The sequence below is a fragment of the Micrasema longulum genome, unplaced genomic scaffold, assembly GCF_059751315.1.
Source record: "Micrasema longulum isolate JH-2025_06_02 unplaced genomic scaffold, ASM5975131v1 h1tg001381l, whole genome shotgun sequence".
NCBI classification, from domain to species: domain Eukaryota; kingdom Metazoa; phylum Arthropoda; class Insecta; order Trichoptera; family Brachycentridae; genus Micrasema; species Micrasema longulum.
In genome coordinates, this window is record NW_028278567.1 from 221,348 (window position 1) to 236,163 (window position 14,816).

The 14,816-nt window shown below is 34.4% G+C and overlaps 1 protein-coding gene across 1 annotated transcript; it reads right to left on the minus strand.

Annotated features, from left to right (window-relative positions):
* Positions 1-7,836: 7,836 nt before the first annotated feature.
* Syx17 (syntaxin 17) lies at positions 7,837-13,220 on the minus strand. The gene is made up of 3 exons (XM_088235489.1): positions 12,946-13,220; positions 11,417-11,612; positions 7,837-9,653 (listed from the first exon to the last, which is right to left on the minus strand). The coding sequence occupies exons 1-3, from the start codon at positions 13,063-13,065 to the stop codon at positions 9,061-9,063; spliced, it is 909 nt and encodes a 302-aa protein (XP_088091615.1). The 5' UTR covers positions 13,066-13,220; the 3' UTR covers positions 7,837-9,060.
* Between the last annotated feature and the right edge of the window lie 1,596 nt (positions 13,221-14,816).

A 14,816-nucleotide genomic window follows, 5' to 3' on the forward strand; every position in this document is an offset into this window, starting at 1 on the left:
ATTTTTTTTTAATTCGCTCTAGTATTGTTGAATAATACCTGTTAAAATCCCAAATAAATCAATAAAATCACAATAGTCTGTTTGAATGTTTAACCCTTAGACTGCTAAACAACGATATATCGTTGTTGTTAATCCCCATCATAAAGTTCTAACTAGACTGATGCTGACGTCATAATCCCCAAAAGGGTAAATGAATTCGGGAACTGCTTGTTGCACTTAACCGTCAGTGGTATAAAACATTTTCAAAACATAAAAATTACTTATTCGACGGGTTATTATTCAGTTTCGTACCTATTTCAGCCCTACGGAAAATTTAATACAAAAAATGTTTTCTTACGCGCGGTGAAAATTCGAGCATTAAATTGTACAGCAAAGTTTCTTGAAAATTAATAAAAAATAATATAAAATATTTTAATAAAAACGAACTACTTTGAACGACGTCACTTGTTCATATGAATCAACCAATGATAAGAGAGTTGTGGATGATTTACGGTTTGCTAATCGTCAATGGAGCAATCAACAGAACAAATCAAGAAGAAGCGGAAGAGAACTTGCGACGTCACACGCGGATTAATTTCGGAAATACAAAACTTTAAAAAATCGTAGCGCCGATAATACGACACATAAAAATTGAAAAAAAAGCTTTGTTTAGTAGTTTATTAACAAATAAATATATTTTTTTAAACAACTAAATTTCCTCATTATACATTTATTTATGATTTTTAAATTTGCAGTGCTTTTAAAAAAAGAGAAACGACTAAACACAGGAAACTTCTAGCTAGCCGGGACCGGAAACAGGGAATTTTTTTACATTGCAAAAACAGTGAAATAAAAAATAAATCATTTTAATATTTAGAATTTTTAATCACTTCTATGATATTTCAGAACAATAATTATATTCTGTGTCTTCCCTGCTATTATACTCGATCCAGTGATTACAAAAATATTGATGTATTTCCGTAATGAATAACTAATTGAATACTTTACCTTTAATATATTAAGTCTTATCTAGTAAGGTCCCTATATCACCGGAAAACCCCGTAATTAAGAATATAAACAAATAAGTAAAGAGCCATACAATATAAAAATAATTCACCATGGAACCTAAATGATTGTCGATTAGGACGTTTGAATATTAAAAAATCATTTGTTGATTTATTATAATGGGTACCTACAGTAATGTGAAATTAAAATGTTTTAGCTTTTCATTAGGTAGTAATTATTACTCTACAAACAAAACGTAATTATTACTATACAAACTCTATTCTAGAAACTATTCTACAAACAAAACGTAATTGTGGTAAATAAAGTATATCAGCTCGATCTTGATCCAAAAATATTTCAGAAATGCTTCTTCGATTTTGAGCTCTTCATAAGAGTCATATAAACTATCATCACTATCACTTAGAAGTTGATCGTTATTGTCGAATTCACTTTCGGAATAGGTTGAGCTGCTAAGCTTCCGAGTGAGGTATTATTATTTCTATATCACTTTTAATATCTGTTATCATTTTGAATGATATACTTTGTATATTTATTCACAATAAAAAGGACCCTTTGCAGAGTTAACTTGTCAGTTAGAGTAACAAAGTAAGATCAAAAATATATATAAATGTACACAATATGTAATTTACCGTGTCTATCTCGCTCAATCCATTATGCGTGAACTAGCTATTAGTGAAACGGAATATTTTTCTTGGAAGTGATATCAATTTGTGAGACAGTTGTACGAAAACATTATATTTTAAATTAAAATTATATTATAACATCTACCAAGAAATAACATCACTTCTTAGTACATTTACCCGTTATCATGAAGTTTCAATCTAAATAACTCCATACAAACATTTGGACATACTCAAAATATTGTTGATCGAAATAACTTGCATAAAAAAAATATTTTTTAAGTATTTTTAGGCATTACCTAGGAGGTGAAATAATTTATCCAGATGAAACTCGCCAAATTCAATAAAGGTTTCAGCTCTTTTAGTTTGCAAAAGTCAACAGATGCAAGAGTTGAGGTAATGTAAAAATAATCGTGAATGGTGAATATTTCGCAGTGTGTAAAGTGGTCATTTAAAACAGCCAATTACAGATCATAAGTCCTGTAAATGCCTAGACTTCCATATTCCCTTGGCAAAAATGTGTTCCCTCTCTGTTGCAACAAATTACAAGATATATTTTACTCAAATTTTGTTTAGCATGCATTGATGGAAGTGGTAGGTTTGATAATAAGGGCACTTTGCCCCGCAATCAATGTTTGGAAAACAACGTATTCGATAAAATATTTTTAAAATGTATTAATAATAAGATATCTGATTAGATTCTTGAAAAACTGCGTAGCAGCGTAAGGGTTAATAAAAGCCTATGTTGATGTGTTAATGCCTATCCGTGAATACAGTAAACATAAAATTTTCGCTTTTTGAATGATTAATATGAAAATTTTCTGTTACGTACATAAGCAAAGCTTGTTGAAGATTTCAATAGACTTTTATTCTTTTATATTTAGTATGCAGCAAAGGAAATACCAATAATTTATTCATAAATTAAATTTAGTCTCTCTTAAACATATTTTCCTTCTCTTCCTCTTTTTCCACATCCGCTCCTAAGTGGAGCGTGTGGACATCATTAGATGCCTCCAGGAGATCCTATAGGCAACCAGCACTCTCGCCTTCTCCCACATCAATCCCGCGTTCCCTAGTTCTGCCGAACAAAGCCAAAAGATTGACATCGGCAGCCTCCCAGGTCAACGGGAGCCAGTATGTGTAAAAATGAGGCAACTTGGGTTTAGGTTCTTCTGAGGCATACGCAACTCGTGTCCAAGCCAGGTCTACCGCCGCATTCTCAAAAAGAAAATTATAGGAGGCTTCTGTGTTCGTTCTCGGACAAAATGTTAGTTATGAAATCGAACCACCTTATGCCTAATATTCTAGTCAAACACTTACCTGCTGAAACACACTTACAAAGACGTCCAGCCTCACACCCGTACCCGTCAAATATTGTGATCGATTGCCGGACTCTTGGGAGATCTTTTATTTTGCATAAAAGCACTCTAAAAATTATTTACTTTTTCCTTAGTAGAATCAATTATGAGATATGGCATGAAGTCGTGGGCACATTCAACTTAAACTAATATTAAAATGATACAGGGTCTACAGTACTCTATAGTTAAGAGAATTGTACCAGCAGAGATTTACAGACAAAGAGTGATAAAGTCCTCCTGTAAAAAACACTCAAAACTCTGCCAGTTCGAGGATTACTGTGGCTTTGCATAATGTTTGATCAATTTGATAATAGTAATCATTTCGAAATTCCTCTCGAACATAACCATAATACGCACTTCACACATAATTATGGTTTAGTGTTACAAAAAAAATGTAATAAGTATGGTAATAGAACACTAAATTATTTATTACCTAGCATTTTAATTTAATTGCTAAAAGAACTTAAATTTAACACACAATGTGACAAGAGCAAAATAAGAGAGGCGACTAGATCAAAAGTTTATATATGAATAGTTATCAAACTAGCTTATGTGTGAATTAATAATGTATTTGAAATAAAAAACAAAGGAAAATAGTTTATTTGTATCTATGTATTACTGATCTGTCCGGCTATTATTTATGTCTGTAAATTCATTGTTTTTATAAATTAAGGTAATATTATATAAGTAAGTATTAATGAAAATCGCCACCAACAAGCTACAGAAAGTGGCTTGGTGGGTTTTTTGTTACTTGTAAAAATAAAATTAAAATAACAAAAATTGTAAAAATATATATTAAAAAAAAAGCTTTGTACAGGGCGATGATTTGTAGGATCAAGGAGCAGGTATTTATAAAAAAAAACAAGAAAATTAAAAAATGTTTATTCAGAGGGTAAATTATATGCATATTCATCATACCTGAATAGTAAAGTATGGAAAATTAGAATTATTTGGATGGTAAATTTAACTACAGTCTAAAGCTAGCTTCTAATTATCTAACCTTCGTCAATCCTACCAATGACCTATCCTCAAAAACGATGACACTCAACTCATGCCCAAATGCTCAGTCATGTCCGATGCGTATTTAGTCGTTCATCGACCGCCAGCTGGGCGGGCAGCTAGGCGTGATGTTTAGAATCGAAACAAAAATGTCCACTTATGTCATGAAAATGTGTAAAAACCTTTCGGATAAACATTGTAAAAAGGATTGTGTAACTTTTCGTGGGTAAATATTTGTTCATGAGTGATTAACAGAACTTAAAATAATTAATATGAAAATATAAATATTATTTTTGTAAATGTATAGCATGCAGAGCTCTTGAAGCTCTCGTGAAGCTCTTCTTAGTTACAGTGATGCAGTGATAGGAATATGTTTTAATACATAATACATAAACTTTTTTATGGACCAAAAATGAGTATCCTTCAATTTTTGGTAGCATATACATGCTCACTGAATGCAGCTCTGGTTTAAATAAACAGTACTTAGTAACTATGAGTACGTTTTCAAGTCACTACTTTTAAAAATATTTTAGTCTGTAGGCATGTCAATGTATTATAAGTCAATGGACGTGATGTTACATACAAAACTGCTACCATGTGTGATGAAAAAATGCTTTTTTTATGCTGCAAATATTAAAAACAACAGATATGGGCGGTTTAATAAAAGTTTGTACATGGTAACAGAATTTCACCTCACTAAATTCAACCTAAACCCGAGATGCCTCTTCTTTACAACTCCCGCCGTCCTGGAAGGCCGTCGATGACGATCTTTCGACTTATTTGGCGAAACGAAAGGACCCGACATTGACACGGGGGAGGCGAGAGTGCTGACTGGCGATAGGGTCTTCGGAGGCATCCGGTGATGTCCACATGCACCACTTAGGAACGGATGAGGAAAAGAAGGTGATTAGTTAGACAGAAATATGTATATCTCTTTCTCGCACAAATATTTGCATGTATATTGTGATTTCCTACCTCTTTATTTTCAATCCTTTATGGCAACACAATATTACAGCCCAATTATTCATGCGCCTAGTAAAGGAATAAAACATCTATTTTTTAGTATATGTCTGAATCCTATTGTCATAGTAATAAATTGAAAGCATATTATTTTATAAATTGTCATAAAATTTTAAAACACAACATGGAGTAATATTATCTACTTATATTAAAGTACAAACACCAGTATGGTTTTTAGCTATAAGATTCATTGACGAAATGAATTTATAGAAAGGATGAAAGATTGTTATAAGATTTTTAATTAAAATTCAAATAACTAAAAACATGTATTTGAAATCCCGTGTCATTTGTAATTTATTATTCCATTTTGAAAAATGTCAGAAAAAGAGATCAAATTCAGAATTAACAGAGTTTTGATATAACAGATAATGAAAATAACTGTTTGAACGTGAAACATCTCTGCGGCAAGGTCAATGTGAAATATTTGATTTAAAGGTGGTTTTACACTGCAATATTTCACTGTCTTTGGACTAGAACCCGAAGGGCAAGACTGACCACCTTACCTTTATGCAACATATGATCTACAGCAGTGCTCTGTGCACCGTTGCAGATTGGCAAATGATGAAGAATTCATTCACATTTTAAGAAAACACTAATATTTGGTGGCGGTTATATCAAAAACTTCAATCTTCTAAGCCTAGTTATAGTAAAATGGTTCTAGTTTCAATATGCAACGAGTACAAGCTACTTATATAAGGCTAAGTCATTCTAAGAATGCAAATTATATAAAACGGCTGCATTAAATATAAATACTGTGAGCGAGGAACATGTACATACCAACGTTGATAGTAAAAAGGAAGGCGCCAAGTGATGCCCCATAAAGTTAATTTGGCAGGAGAGTCAATTAAAGATTTTTAAAATGAAAAATGAGCATAAGATATTTGTTGAATCAATTCCAAAAAAGGTGTTATAGGGGGTTAATGTTTTCAAATTGTATTTTTACATTTAACCAGAGCAAAAATGATTTATCAAAATCGGTTCAGTTTTGGGGTCCATACAACGTCGATTGTCTGACGTGCAGTAGTCTTTTTTGTACAGTATTTGGGAAGGCATCTGCGAGAGAATAAAAAAGAAAAAGTTTTATGTGAAATGAATAAATAAAATGCCTATTCATCAAATGACTCTTTCAACGCATTTCCGCTTAAGAGTTTTGTATAACTAAAATATTATTACTTTCGACAGACAGATTGCGCCTCTTGAAATTTAACTAAACTTAGGACATTACTGAAGACAGTCCCTACTTAACTAAATACATCGAGCTATTGGAAAAAGTCCAAAGATGTGCTACAAAAATACCCAAATTACTCAAAAGGACGCCTTACCACGGTAGATTAAAAGCACTAGGACTTACATCATCGGAAGAACGACGGAAGAGAGGGGACTCGATAGAAACTTAAAAAATACTCAATAATTACTATGACTGCCCTCTGCATGAGATGTATCAATTAAATCCCAACATAAATTTACGGGGACATTACTGGAAGCTCTATCGTCCCCAATTCCACCTCAATCCTAAGAAAAACTTCCTTTCCAGCAGGGTAATTTCAGACTGGAACAGATTGCCAAGTCTAGTTGTCCATTCTATTTCGGTCAACCGGTTCAAAAACCGTTTGGAAGCATTTTTGAAGTAAGAAGAACTTGGACAAAAAGCAGTAAACAAGATATAGGCGCATCAGCAAAGGCTGCCTGCCTATAACGAATAATAATTATTATTTATTGATTTGGTGTTTATTTTGTAGAACTCCATATTTAAACTTATAATATTAGAAATCAAACACTGATTTGAGTCTACTGAACACTTTATTTTATTTTTACAAATGTAAAAATAAAAACTTCATGACAATTGTTTCGCCTTGTTAGGGCGTTCGTTTGAAAATACCCTAACTTAGTAGCTGCAAGGCGAGTTGTAATCTTACTCCTTTTTATTATTCATATTATTTTATTTTTTTAATACACTAAATTTATTTGTCAATTTTTAAAATGTGTAAATGGGAGCTAAATTTCTAACTGTCTATGCGCTCTGTAGCTGCAGGACGTCCTGTAATCTAGCTCCTATCTGTTATAATTTTTGATTGATCTTAATTGAAAACGAGGAACTAGAATCCCAACCGTCCATGCGCTCTGTAGCTGCAAGACATACTGGGATATTTATTAATTGTACAGCGCCTGTGAGGTGATTTTCACAAAAATGGCGCTTTATAAATTATCCAACTATATATATAACAAGGCGAAACAATTGTCAAGAAGCTTTTATTTTTATATTTGTAAAAATAAAATAAAGTGTTCAGTAGACTCAAATCAGTGTTTGATTTCTAATATTATAAATAATTATTATTATTAGGTACTCATATAAAGACAAAGTATTCAAGTAAAATTTGTTGTAATGATTTGAAGATTGATTGTATGATTTCCTTACTTTTTATCAAACTACATACAGTCTTAAATATCTGAATTAAAATTTAGACTTTGACAACAGCGCTCATATTTAAGGCAGCCAAAATCATAATTACACAATAAATAAATTATTACATTATTTCTATCACAATGTTTTACAAAGAACTATCGAAGTTATGCCATAAATATTTATGCTTATATAATTATATGTATACTTCAACTAACGACATGAATATTACGGTGCGGCACTTTCTGATATGTCAAATATTATTTACAGTATTATATTAATTATGTAAGTAACAAATTATAAACTAGTACAATAACACAATTATTTTTAAACCCTTAAATTACCATGCATAAATGTTACGCATATTATAATTGAAAAGCTGTAAAAGCGTATTATTTTTAGATAACTTCTTCACTATAGGAAATAAACATTAAACATTTCAGCCTGGGTGTATATTTAAACAAAACCTTTACAAAATTTCTAAGTCATTTAGGTAAAGAAGTGCAGTGCGTTCAAATGTAAAGAAGGGTTGAGGAATATACAGACATTGCAGAGACTAAAAGAGCTGCACAACGAGTTCCCGAGTCTTCTGATGGTGTTTCTAGGGGGACTTTGTCCCTTTCCAGATTTAGTTTACGGAACCAGAGGCAGTACCGTGGACCGTGGAGACCGGTTGAGACCTCGGGTAGAGGGAAGATGCCGTCAGCCCGGAAATGAGAATGCAAGCTGATCGGTTTGTATAGCTTCAATCAGGTCGATATAGAATCACTAAAAGATAAAATTAAGAGTTCACACATTCGCGGTAGTCCGGGTGTCGCAGACATAAACAGCGAGCAGGAAGAGAGACAGCAGAGATGGTACGGGCACATAAGACGAAGACCACCAGACCACACAGAGAATAAAACGATGTTTGTGGATCTCTATGTGGATAGTTATCCAGATGAAGGCCAAATCTGTCTCTCATATCTGGCAGGTTAGGTGACACTCTACAATTAGCCTCTTGTCAAATACAAAGCATTCTTCATTATTACGAATAAACTGTGATACAAGTATAAAGGCGTTCATACTGAAAATAACTCTCACATCTAAGGGTAAAAGAATAACTATGTTAATGTGTGCTTACTAACACAAACTAAATTTGTATGTTTATTCGGTTCACCAAACAAAATAACCCTGAACAACTGTGCCAACGCCCATTGTATTGTGATAGGGCTGTGTGGGCTGGAAAATTTGCGAAATTTGGTGTGATAGGCTCTACTTTTTCAAACAAAATGGGAGAGCGGTCACTGTTAACTCTGAGCGTTATTTGACCATGTACGTGAGTTTCTCGTTCCGGAAATTCGTCGCCGTCACATAACTCGTCGACATGTGTGGTTGCAACAAGATGGAGCAACAGCTCACACTTCAAATGCGTCTATGGACGAAGTAAGGAGGTTGTTTCAACGGCATTCATAAATTACTTTCCATTAGTGTACAGTTTTACAACTGAATGAGATGATTACTGTTTTTGGCATTGCGCTGAGGATATGTATAAAATTAACTAAATTATTTTAATGCAGTTTGACTGCTATGTGGAAAATATAAAACACACGAAACATATTTGACACAATTATGAAAATATTTTAAATCTATCTGTCAATAAGCAAAGAATCCAAGGTCAGTCTTCTTTTTTATTCGAGTTTTGTCCGTCGACATTTGAATCGATCGTTTGCGTCTTACGACAAAGTGATTCTTCCTTGCTTTTCTTGAGGATTCGGCCTCCGGTGAAACCGATTGCCGTCCCGCTCAAAAATGCCAACCCACCGACCTTCAGTCCTGTGACAAGACCGATAGGTCCGGCCACGAAGCCCCCGAGAACTGCCCCCATAATCGGGTACCATACGGTTTTGATTCTCTCTGTTCTGGCGAGAGTTTCAGTACCTACTGCAATGTTGTCGGCCGCCAGTTCTACATTTTTGTCTATGGTGTTGACTCGGTCTTTCTGCGTGTCTATGACGTCTTGGAATTTCACGAATATTTCGTGCAAGTCTTGAACCTCGTCCTGCAGGGTCTCCCAGGATTTGAGGCAGGACTCGCGTTGCAGGATCTGCTCCCGGCTGAGCTGGTCTTCTTCGACCTCGAGGAGCAGGTTCTCTGTTCCGTGGAAGTCAAATGTCTCCGACTTCCTGTCCTGGGAGGTGTTAGGAGAGTGGGAGGAGTACCCGCTCGAGGGGCTCGGCGAGGGCTGACTGTGGCTGAACTGCGGCATATCTGACAACAGATATTAGTTTATTGACATCAATTTATAACAATTGAATACAATTTAATTATTGATTCAGGGAGAGGAAAACTTGTCGAAATCCGGAGAACATGCTTTTGCCGTTGCCGGCCCTTCTGCCTGGAACCGATTGCCTTCAAACTTACGAATCATCGACAGTCCCAGTCAGTTCAGATCCCAACTAAAATCTCACTTCTTTAGTTTATCATACCCTCAATTTTAAATCAGAAAAAAAATGTAATTTTAGGTTAGACGGAATGTAAGTTTACGTATACAATTGTAAAGCGCCCTTGAGGTGATTTTTCACAAAAACGGTGCTATGTAAATTGGCCAAATATTATTATTTTTATTAACGAAGACGTTTAAGTTTCAATGATGAAAAAATAAGTTAATTAAAATTAAAGTATCAAAAGTTACATCTCACTAAGAGCCGGTTGCATAGAAAAAAATTAAGGGTCAATAATGAGGAAGTGTAGAGCTATTGGAAATTGGATATAAAAAGTGTTACATGTGGTGAAAATTAGAGTGTTTTATCGTAAAGAGAAGTTTCTCCAAAATGTATGAATAAATCAATAAAAATAAACTATTTTGTAATGTCACAGGTTTACGTGACCACGTGTTTGCAATAACCAATAAACCATACCGTTGTTATGTTATTGTGGCAACCATGTGCGATCATGATTGCAACTAGCATCAGATTTCAAGTTTCCGAGGTAGCCATGTTTTTTGACGTTTAGTATGTTTGGGGCACGAATTATAGGGTGGGCCTTAAATGCATACCTAGTTTCAATTACCAAAAATTTAATAATTGTAGAACTTTCCAGTGTTTTATTTGTTTTTTCAGAAACTACAATAAATAGAAATTTTAATAATATCTAAGTTTTAAAAACTATATTGTCCAAGTGAGTTCCACAAACTTGTTTACATTGTTTAAGGCGGATTCAAAAATTCTCAAAAAACACATCGAAAAGTTGCCCGTGGGATGGCGTTAATTTTCCATTGAATGTTTTAACTGATTTATTGTTGTTGGATTGTCTTGGTTTGAAGTTTCCCTACAAAAAAAATCACACGGGCTGAGATCCGGGCTCCGTGGAGGCCACTCAATGTCTCCTCGTGAAATGAGTTTTCCGGGGAACATCTCCTTCAAACGGTCGAAGATAGGTATCATTCGGCTTTAACTCTCGCATCAGTTAAATTTTATAGGCTTTTAGATGTAAACCATGGCATAAAATTCTTCGTAAAATGGTCCTCTTGTTGTTTAAGGCTTGACTTCTCTTGCGAGTTGATTGTTGCGGATTTTCCGTTACTAATTCACTAACACGCTGAATAACTTCTGGTATCCTCGCCGACTTCGGGTGGCCTTCATTAATTATTCTTACTGTTGAGCCGGTTGTCTTAAACATTTTGATCAATTCCCGAATAGACTTTGCGCTTGGTGCTTGACTAATGTCTCGTAAACCGAAGTGAGCGCGGTACATTTGTCTCGAAATCGTCATGGAATAATTATTTGGAAAAAAAACTCACAGCACGAGAGCCAAACAGTGCTCTTACTTTCTGGATATGCCTCGTAAATATATAAAACTAAGCTAAACAGAAAAAAAAAAATTATGGACAACTTATTCTTATAGATCTCGATGGGCTGATTCCAAATACACTAGAAACTAATTTTACATAAAATGTAGATTGTAATGGTTATGCTAAGGATGGCAAAGTTTTTCAATCCCAAACACGCAGAACGCTTACATAATAGACGTACCGATATATTCCTGAATGGCCTCGCTGGTGAGGAGTCGCGAGCGCTCTGTGAGCCGGTCGAACTGGGCAACGTCGCGCTCCGCAACCTGCAGCCGCAGTCCCTCCAGCTCCTCCAGCAAGTGGCGGAGCTGCACCACAGTTCGCGTGGCGTTAATCTGCTCGCTGCGCGTCCTTTCCATGTCGCCCGCATTCTGAAACTAAACAAACAAAACTGATCATCATCTAAATGTTCATTAATATTTGTACATAACCACTTACCGACTTTTCTATTTCTACCAGGTCAGGACACCAATTGAAATTACATGCAAAACCCACTATACACCTTCACCATAGTTTTTGTTAAACATGGTTGAAAAATAATGCTAATTAATTTGCGACAAATAGTCTCTAGGATGTATGATGTATACCCGGAGAGCGAATTGGTGATGAACGAAAGTAAGTCAAAAGTGATGGTATTTGAAAGGGGAAGTGAGGTTACTGACTGCATAATAAATGTAAACAACTAATGTCTCCAACAAGTGGAAGAATTTGTGTATCTGTGAAGCATGTTTTCAAGAGATGGAAGAGTAGAAAAAGATGTTGAAAGGAGAGTGAATGCGGGCAACAAAATGAATGGCACACCAAGCACAGTAATTGCTAATAAAATATAAATCAAAGCTAAACTGGCACAATGGAGTTTTAGTCCCGACACTTATGCATGGAAGTGAAACATGGAACTGGCAGAGGAAGTATGAAAGCCGAGTGAACGCAGTCGAAATGCGATCTCTTAGACCAATGTGTGTGAAATCAATGTATGACAGGGTTACGAATGATGAAATCAGGCGAGAGTGGAAATCTGAATCAAGTTTAATTGATAAGATTAAGGAAGGGTCTCTGAGATGGTTTGGTCATGTAGAACGAATGGATGATGAAAGAATAGTAAAACCCGTATATATATGGCGTAAATTAACGGTAACGTGAGACGAGGACGTGGCATGATCAGATAAAACAAAATCTTAAGTCTCGTCATGTCAAAAGCAGACAGAACCGAAGGGCATGTATGACAAGATGTATGAATGTGGAAGAAGCTAGAAATGTATGCCAGGATAGACGGTGGCGGTCCATTCTCTCTCCCCACCCCCACGGAAATGGCTTGATGGTAGTAGTAGTAGTAAAATAATGCTAAAATTTCAGTTCAAAAATATTAGTCAAATAAGATCGCATTCATTTGCCAGTTCTACACTATTAGTGAAAGTGGTATATTTGCAATTTGAATAACAAAATTTAAAACAAAATACAACCACTTCTTGCCACATAATTTAAAAAGTCATAAAAAACTTATTAAATCGTCCTTTAGTTTAATGTCTAACTAGATACTGTCACAAATAAACACAGATTTAATGTTTGTCAAATTTAGATTTATTTTTAGAATTTATGTCACATACGGCGTAGAATATTTCATAAAACCAGACGTTCGTCAAACAAAAAAACAAAGATGAAATCAAATCATTACAACGCAACATTTTAATAAAATTAAAAAATACAAATTACCTTAGATATGTTATTTTTATGCTTGTTTAATAAGTCTATGTGGTGAGGTATTGCAATGGCGTTGAAATTATTAAGAGATATTTCAACTCTTCTAATGGATAGTCTTCTATTTGCGTCCATTTTTACTGCGAATATAAATCATAAATCCGTATTTTGACAGCTGTCAAACTGTTGCGCTTGCGTGCTGACCAAAGACAATACATTAATTAATTATTTTTTTTGTCGCCTTTTTCATCTAGCTAGTGGGGATAGTGGGGAACTATCAAATACAATGTAAGTATCTATTATTACATTTTTTACAACATGGGCGGCCAAAGTTTCCGAAAGAGGTAATTCAAATTAAAAATAAGTTGAAGTATTGAAAATCAAAATAGATGATAATACCAATCCAATAACAACTTATTTTGATAACATCAATTAATGATGACATTAAAATAATATACATATCAAACAAGACGTTCTTTTTTCGTTTATTTTAGTTTTATCAACCCAAGCAATATGCTTATTATTAGCTGCACACTTCATCATATATTTATGAAGTATCAGAGGGCGCACTGGAAACATGAAACTGCATATTTTCAGCAAGCTTATCATAATTTAGTTCATAGCTACTTAAAGTTATTCGTAAACATGATGCCAAATAGTCATCTGCCAAAGGGAATAGATGTTTTGTTTCGATTTCATTTATTGTAGAAGTCATTGTAAAAATTGTTTTTTTTTAACTCTCTGTAACTTGTCCGCGTCTGGTGTGTATTACTTTGTTGGTAAAATACGTGTTTATCTTAATATTTTTTGGTTGAGGAGGGGTAGGGATTTGCGGAAGGGATGCCGAGAAATCAAAGATGTACTCCATTTTGAGAATATAAAAAAGTTTTTTTTTAAATGACTTTTTGGAAAAAAAAATAGGTTTTTTTCTAAAGTTTACCGTTAGGCACGTTCCTTTCAAGTTTCGCAGTATGGCCCTGAAAAACCCCGTAAATACATATATACATGTTTACTGGGTGGGGACAGTAAAATTAGGATAGATGTAAAGGGTGCAATGTCAACATATATTCTAGACCTTTAAAAGGAATTCAGGATAACAATAATAGTTTATGGAATAAAGCAAAAAACGTTTCTTGCTGAAATTTATTTCGGGTCCGGGAAAATGAAGAATACAATTCAGTATGTCAAATAGAACCAGAACTATGGAGTTTTTTTGACGAGATTGCTACTATCGTTCTCGTAGTGGTCAGTGCGTTCGCCTACCGTGCGTGAGATTTCAGGTTCGATTCCTTATGTTAAGGTCGACGTAAAAACAAAAGTATGGTTTTTCACTAAAATATTTAACTGTTCCTGGACTAATACTTGAAGCATTTAAGACTGCGATAATTTTACCGTCTAGTCAGATATTTTATAGAATCATGATGCACTGAACTTGATTCACTAATGTGCTCTATGCACCGTCAGGTTCAGATATTAGAATGATGAAGAATATATTATGGAAACAAACATATATTGTGAAAATTGGTCTACTATGATCTCTCTATACTTGAGTCTAAATATAATATTTTATTTATAAGGATTTCTTGCATAAGAATCTTAATTTGATTTGAGTAGTTTATTGCAAGTTCATTGAAAATTGTAATACAAAAAAGCCAGTGTGTATTATCATCTATTTTGCGAACCAAATAATAACAGAAAACGGTTGGCATTTTTTTCTAAGCACATCTAGGGTGATATTCCGGACGCTCTCATGGCCGTAGAAAACACTTTAAACTCCCGTATTTTGAATGTTCAGTGATAAACGCGAGATAAAAGTGTTTTCGACGGCCACGAGTGCAGTTCAGAATAGCACTACTGAAGCTCACCATTTTTTTCTCGCTTCTCGC

Coding starts and splice junctions, on each gene's coding strand:
- Syx17 (XM_088235489.1), bottom strand. CDS start 13,065: ATGGACGCAAATAGAAGACTATCCATTAGAAGAGTTGAAATATCTCTT. Junction 11,613..12,945: donor ATAAAAATAACATATCTAAG/GTAATTTGTATT, acceptor TTGTTTGTTTAG/TTTCAGAATGCGGGCGACAT. Junction 9,654..11,416: donor GGCCATTCAGGAATATATCG/GTACGTCTATTA, acceptor ATCTGTTGTCAG/ATATGCCGCAGTTCAGCCAC.